Source organism: Salmo trutta, chromosome 30, assembly GCF_901001165.1.
Source record: "Salmo trutta chromosome 30, fSalTru1.1, whole genome shotgun sequence".
NCBI classification, from domain to species: Eukaryota; Metazoa; Chordata; class Actinopteri; order Salmoniformes; family Salmonidae; genus Salmo; species Salmo trutta.
The window spans coordinates 34658068-34666033 of NC_042986.1; the positions used below are offsets into that span (position 1 = coordinate 34658068).

Consider the following 7966-nt stretch of genomic DNA (forward strand, 5'->3'; position numbering starts at 1 on the left):
GGGAACGACCCAATTGTTTCCTACCTGAATTCCCAGTCGCCCATTTGAAGACCAGGAACTGTCTTTTTAGTGTGTCGCCATCCTGCTTCAGGGAGGAGTTTTTGGAAACATCATATGCAGTTTGAGCCACTCAAGGGAAGTGAAGTTGCAGGCTAGCTCAGTACTGCCCCTCACTGAGTATCTAAAGTTGATGGCCAACGGGGGTACTGCAGGCTGCCAGTAGCCACTAAATTATTCTGATGTGTGTGATTTAAGCAAAAAGGCAAAAAGGGAGTGTTGTATATGGATAATGTACCACGGCTAAGAGCTGTTCTTATGCACGATGCAACGCAGAGTGCTAGGACATAGCCCTTAGGCGTGGTATATTGGCGTATATTGGCCATACATCACAAACCCCAGAGATGCCTTATTGCTATTATAAAGTGGTTACCAATGTAATTAGAGCAGTAAAAATAAATGCTTTGTCATACACATGGTATACGGTCTGATATACCATGGCTTTCAGCCAATCAGCATTCTGGGCTTGAACCACACAGTTTATAATGAAAAAATATTAGTTAAAGGACATAAATCTGAAATAGAAGCAAATATTGGTACCATGATTGCGTTCAGATGTCAGGAATCCCGCTTCCTGAGTCTGTTTTTGCCTGAGCTGACTGTTTTTGTTTGGAGTGTTGTCTAAGGTTCCTGAACGCACCCTGTCTGGTTGCTAGGCAACGAAGTTAGGCGTGAGATCTAGTCATTACCCGCACCTGCATCTCATCAACCTTCTGCACACCTTTTCCTGATCATCACCTCTTCTTAAGCCCTGAGCTGACATCTATTCCCTGCCGGATCGTTAGCAACGAACAGTATGTTGTGCCAGCGTATCAGCCTCATGTTTCCTGAGCTAGTTTTGTTGTTTTGTACTTGTTGCTGGTTACTCACTCCCGTTTACTCTGTCTACAGTCATCCTCCCGGAACATTCAACTCCCTTGCCTGGCCGTCGGTGGATACAGTGACGTCATTGGATCAACCCATTTACTCTCATCAACTCACCGCCGCTGCCGCTCCGTCTCCTGGATTACTCAAATTACACATCAAGACTACCAATAAATACTCACTTTCATTTTACTCACCTTGTCCTGGTCTTCTTCTGGGTTCTGTCTTAGAGAATCGTGACATCAGAATTGTTTTTACATCCATGAATATTGACCATTAAGATTGCCATACTCCCATTGACTACAATGGGAGATCCAACTTTCTGAAAACATTGCCTGCAGTACCCCGGTTGGCCTCAATGAGAGAGAGAAGTCGTTCTCATTTAGTCCATGTAATAATAGATTATACAGTCATATTTCAAATCACGGTAGTTAAAGTACAGATAATACACTCAAGGTTCAGTATAAAACACAAAATCAAATCAAATCAAATTTATTTATATAGCCCTTCGTATATCAGCTGAAATCTCAAAGTGCTGTACAGAAACCCAGCCTAAAACCCCAAACAGCAAGCAATGCATGTGAAAGAGGCACGGTGGCTAGGAAAAACTCCCTAGGAAAAACTCCCTAGAAAGGCCAAAAACCTAGGAAGAAACCTAGAGAGGAACCAGGCTATGAGGGGTGGCCAGTCCTCTTCTGGCTGTGCCGGGTGGATATTATAACAGAACATGGTCAAGATGTTAAAATGTTCATAAATGACCAGCATGGTCAAATAATAATAATCATTGTAGTTGTCGAGGGTGCAACAAGCACGTCCGGTGAACAGGTCAGGGTTCCGTAGCCGCAGGCAGAACAGTTGAAACTGGAGCAGCAGCATGGCCAGGTGGACTGGGGACAGCAAGGAGTCATCATGCCAGGTAGTCCCGAGGCATGGTCCTCCACAACATTCATTACTTGAGATCCAAGATGGCATAGCAGTCAGACGTCCTTTGTCCTCGTCTTGTCCCGTGTATATATATATATTTACATATTTTCTTCGCATATCTTTTTATATATATATTTTTTCTTCTAAAAACTCAACTTCAAAACACTCTCCTGCAACCCGCCTCACCTATTTAAAAAAGTATTATTTACCTCAAATCTGAAATCCAAAACAGAAGCAAGCCAGAAGTTAGCCAGAAGTTAGCCAGTTCACTAGCTAACGTTAGAATTCAGCTAACCACAGTTGGCGGTCGTCAGCTATCCCTTAGCTCGAAAAGCTATCGCCAGTTTTGTACAGTGCGACTCAGACCAGAGCATACCGGACCTATTTTCTCTCCAATTCCCCGGATTTCTACCGCAGGCTCTGGACATTTACACCTGGATCTTGCAGCTAGCTAGCTGCTACCCGAGTGACTATTGGCCAACGTCGGTCCTGGAGCTAACATCAATTATTCCGGAGCTAGCCAGCTGAAGAATTCCATCAACCACTCCTGGGCTACAATCACCTATCCGGACCTGTTTTACTGCCGATGCGGAGCCCCATCGGGCCTTCACAACTGGACTACCGACGTTATCTGCAAGAGGGAGTTATCCAACTGGCCCCTCCGTTGCGACGTAACCTGAACGCCCATCTGGGGCCAGCTAATCATTAGCTGTCTTATCGGCTGCTATCTGAATAGGTTTATCGGCCAATTTTCTTGGGCCACTATAACTATAACTATTTTGCCAATTGGATTGGTCCCCTCTACCACACGGAACCCCACTAATCTACCGACGGAAACGCACGAGGTGGCTAATAACAGACCATCTTCTTCCAACTTGCTACCCATGGCCTGTCTAGCTTTCTGAATCGCCGTGACCGCAACCGACCTCACTACTCACTGGACCCCTTTGATCACTTGGCTAAGCATGCCTCTCCTTAATGTCAATATGCTTTGTCCATTGCTGTTCTGGTTAGTGTTTATTGGCTTATTTCACTCTAGAGCCTCTAGCCGTGCTCATTATACCTTATCCAACCTCTCAGTTCCACATCACCTGGTTTCAATAATGTTTCTAGAGACAATATCTCTCTCATCATCACTCAATGCCTAGGTTTACCTCCACTGTATTCACATCCTACCATACCTTTGTCTGTACATTATACCTTGAAGCTATTTTATCACCCCAAGAACCCTGCTCCTTTAACTCTCTCTTCCGGACGTCCTAGACGACCAATTCTCATAGCTTTTATCCGTACCCTTATCCTATTCCTCCTCTGTTCCTCTGGCGATGTAGAGGTGAATCCAGGCCCTGCAGTGCCTAGCTCCACTCCTATTCCCCAGGTGCTCTCTTTTGATGACTTCTGTAACTGTAATAGCCTTGGTTTCATGCATGTTAACATTAGAAGCCTCCTCCCTAAGTTTGTTTTATTCACTGCTTTAGCACACTCTGCCAACCCGGATGTCCTAGCCGTGTCTGAATCCTGGCTTAGGAAGACCACCAAAAATTCTGAAATCTCCATCCCTAACTACAACCTTTTCAGACAAGATAGAACAGCCAAAGGGGGCGGTATTGCAATCTATTGCAGAGATAGCCTGCAGAGTTCTGTCCTACGATCCAGGTCTGTACCCAAACAATTTGAACTTCTTCTTTTAAAAATCCACCTCTCTAAAAACAAGTCTCTCACCGTTGCCGCCTGCTATAGACCTCCCTCTGCCCCCAGCTGTGCTCTGGACACCATATGTGAACTGATTGCCCCCATCTATCTTCAGAGCTCGTGCTGCTAGGTGACCTAAACTGTGACATGCTTAACACCCCAGCCATCCTACAATCTAAGCTTGATGCCCTCAATCTCACACAAATTATCAATGAACCTACCAGGTACCACCCCAAAGCCGTAAACACGGGCACCCTCATAGATATCATCCTAACCAACTTGCCCTCTAAATACACCTCTGCTGTTTCAACCAAGATCTCAGCAACCACTGCCTCATTGCCTGCATCCGTAATGAGTCAGCGGTCAAACGACCACCACTCATCACTGTCAAACGCTCCCTGAAACACTTCAGCGTGCAGGCCTTTCTAATCGACCTGGCCCGGGTATCCTGGAAGGATATTGACCTCATCCCTTCAGTAGAGGATGCCTGGTTCTTTTTTTAAAATGCCTTCCTCACCATCTTAAATAAGCATGCCCCATTCAAGAAATTTAGAACCAAGAACAGATATAGCCCTTGGTTCTCTCCAGACCTGACTGCCCTTAACCAACACAAAACGCAGCATCGAACAGCCCCCGTGATATGCAACTTTTCAGGGAAGTTAGAAACTAATATACACAGGCAGTTAGAAAAGCCAAGGCTAGCTTTTTCAAGCAGAAATTTGCTTCCTGCAACACAAACTCAAAAAAGTTCTGCGACACTGTAAAGTCCTTGGAGAATAAGAGCACCTCCTCCCAGCTGACCACTGTACTGAGGATAGGAAACTCTGTCACCACCAATAAATCCACTATAATTGAGAATTTCAATAAGCATTTTTCTACGGCTGGTTATGCTTTCCACCTGGCTACCCCTACCCCGGTCAACAGCACTGCACCCCCCACAGCAACTCGCCCAAGCCTTCCCCATTTCTCCTTCTCCCAAATCCAGTCAGCTGATGTTCTGAAAGAGCTGCAAAATCTGGACCCCTACAAATCAGCCGGGCTAGACAATCTGGACCCTTTCTTTCTAAAATGATCTGCCGAAATTGTTGCAACCCCTATTACTAGCCTGTTCAACCTCTCTTTCGTGTCGTCTGAGATTCCCAAAGATTGGAAAGCAGCTGCAGTCATCCCCCTCTTCAAAGGGGGGGACACTCTTGACCCAAACTGCTACATACCTATGTCTATCCTACCCTGCCTCTCTAAAGTCTTCGAAAGCAAAGTCAACAAACAGATCACCGACCATTTTGAATCCCACCGCACCTTCTCCGCTATCTATCTGGTTTCAGAGCTGGTCATGGGTGCACCTCAGCCACGCTCAAGGTCCTAAATGATATCTTAACCGCCATCGATAAGAAACAATACTGTGCAGCCGTATTCATTGACCTGGCCAAGGCTTTCGACTCTGTCAATCACCACATCCTCATCGGCAGACTCAACAACCTTGGTTTCTCAAATGATTGCCTCGCCTGGTAGCACGCGCTCCAGCAGGTATATCTCTCTGTTCACCCCCAAAGCCAATTCCTCCTTCGGCTGCCTCTCCTTCCAGTTCTCTGCTGCCAATGACTGGAATGAATTACAAAAATCTCTAAAACTGTAAACACTTATCTCCCTCAATAGCTTTAAGCACCAGCTGTCAGAGCAGCTCACAGATTACTGCACCTGTACATAGCCCATCTATAATTTAGCCCAAACAACTACCTCTTCCCCTACTGTATTTATTTATTTATTTTGCTCCTTTGCACCCCATTATTTCTATTTCTACTTTGCACTTTCTTCCACTGCAAATCTACCATTCCAGTGTTGTCCTTGCTATATTGTATTTACTTTGCCACCATGCCCTTTTTTGCCTTTACCTCCCTTATCTCACCTCATTTGCTCACTTTGTATATAGACTTATTTTTCTATTATATTATTGACTGTATGTTTGTTTTACTCCATGTGTAACTCTGTGTTGTTGTATGTGTCAAACTGCTTGCTTTATCTTGGCCAGGTCGCAATTGTAAATGAGAACTTGTTCTCAACTTGCCTACCTGGTTAAATAAAGGTGAAATAAAAAATAAAGAAATAAAAAACTTGTTGGCTAGGTAATGTTTACATATAATGTATTTAGCTGTATTTAGCTGTGCTACCTCTGCGGAAGCACAGTTCTCGCTCAGCCCAGTCAAAACTGTTCGCTGCTCTGGCACCCCAATGGTGGAACAAGCTCCCTCACGACGCCAGGACAGCGGAGTCAATCCCCACCTTCCGGAGACACCTGAAACCCCACCTCTTTAAGGAATACCTGGGATAGGATTAAGTAATCCTTCTAACCACCCCCCCCCCAATTTTTAAGTTGCTCTGGATAAGAGCGTCTGCTAAATGACGTAAATGTAGTTTACTGCCTATAGGCTTACGCTGTAACAGAACATGTTACTACGGTGTGATGTTTTCAACTTAAACGGTACTACAAGTAACAATTCAACAACAAACTGTATCTTGTTTTCAAAACAAGAGATTTGCTGGCCCCAGTCAATTTGACAACAAGAGATTTTCTGGCCCGTTAATTTGACCACAAGAAACGGTCTGTCTTTTGTTGAACAATAAGAAGGCTTCACCATTAGAATAAAATTGTGTGTGGGCCAAATAACATTTTGGGGAAAAATATTGTGAAACACTATCATTCAATTATTACTGTAGATATATTAAGGACATTTTGTATTTTTCTCAACAGCAGGTTAGTACAGCAAGCATGATAATTAACCTTTTCTAATAAAAGGTACTTACCACATGAAGAGAGCAAATAGTATAGCTATCAAAGTCCATGTCTCTGTGGAGACCGAAGGAAAGTACCACATCGTGTCTCCGCTCTGTTGCGCTTTTGGCTCTGACTGTAGGCTCTGACCGACCTGTAATTCTCTCTTCTTCTTCTGTAATATTAAGGCGGTCCACAAAGGAACGGTGTAATTATTTTACTTCCGTCTTTTAAAGGGCTATTCTGTAGTGTGAGGGTTAACGGGCGATTCTTTAGAGAGAGAGAGACAGAGAGAGAGAGAGAGAAAGAGAGAGAGAATAGAGATAGATAGAGGACTCATATTTATATATGTACCATTATAGCTTCTATGACACCGTGGGCAGCACCATTGAGGCTACAACCTATAGAAATCCCCACCAGATGAATACTTTGACTACATTAAAATGGCAAAATCATGGTGGAAGCCCTCAATGGTGCTACCCATGCTAAAACGCCTTTTGGCCATTATAGGCATCTATCATTCTCTATGGGGGAGGGCGAGGGGCAGGCAGAAGTAAAACAAATGACACAGGAATGTAAATGATTGCCCCAAGTCATAGATAGTTCTCTCTGCTACCGCACGGCAAGCAGAACAGGAGCGCCAAGTCTAGGACCAAAAGGCTCCTTAAAACCTGTTGGGGCTAGGGGGCAGTATTTGCACGGCCGGATAAAAAACGTACACGATTTAAACTGGTTACTACTCTTGCCCAGAAACGAGAATATGCATATAATTAGTAGACTTGGATAGAAAACACTCTAAAGTTTCTAAAACTGTTTGAATGGTGTCTGTGAGTATAACAGAACTCATATGGCAGGCCAAAACCTGAGAAGATTCCATACAGGAAGTGCCCTGTCTGACAATTTGTTGTCCTTCAGTTGCATCTCTATCAAAAATACAGCATCTCTGCTGTAACGTGACATTTTCTAAGGCTTCCATTGGCTCTCAGAAGGTGCCAGAAAGTGTAATGGGGTGTCTGCAGTCTCTGGGCGAAGAACAGCAGCTCTGTTTGTGAGTGGTCAGCCTGGGAACAGTGAGACTGAGAAGCGCATTCATGAGAATTCTCAATTTTTTTCTTTCAGTCTTTGAATGAATACAACGTCGCCCGGTCGGAATATTATCGCTATTTTACGAGAAAAATCGCATAAAAATTGATTTTAAACAGCGTTTGACATGCTTCGAAGTACGGTAATGGAATATTTTTACATTTTTTGTCACAAAATGCACTCGCGCGTCACCCTTCGGATTGTGACCTGAACGCACGAACAAAACGGAGGTATTTGAATATAACTAGGGATTATTTGGAACCAAAACAACATTTGTTGTTGAAGTAGAAGTCCTGGGAGTGTATTCTGACAAAGAACAGCAAAGGTAATCCAATTTTTCTTATAGTAAATCTAAGTTTGGTGAGGGCCAAACTTGGTGGGTGTCAAAATAGCTAGCCGTGATGGCCGGGCTATGTACTCAGAATATTGCAAAATGTGCTTTCGCCGAAAAGCTATTTTAAAATCTGACATCGCGATTGCATAAAGGAGTTCTGTATCTATAATTCTTAAAATAATTGTTATGTATTTTGTGAACGTTAATCATGAGTAATTTAGTAAATTCTCCGGAAGTTTGCG

At 43.8% G+C, this 7966-nt stretch overlaps 1 protein-coding gene across 2 annotated transcripts in view; it reads right to left on the bottom strand.

Annotated features, from left to right (window-relative positions):
• Positions 1-6594, bottom strand: part of LOC115168548 (cytochrome P450 3A30) — a 28394-nt gene extending 21800 nt beyond the window's left edge. For both annotated transcript variants that reach the window (XM_029723931.1, XM_029723930.1), the window contains exon 1: positions 6340-6594. In XM_029723931.1, the coding sequence (XP_029579791.1) occupies positions 6340-6410 (71 nt within the window). In that variant the 5' untranslated portion in view covers positions 6411-6594. The remainder of the gene's footprint in view (positions 1-6339) is intronic.
• Between the last annotated feature and the right edge of the window lie 1372 nt (positions 6595-7966).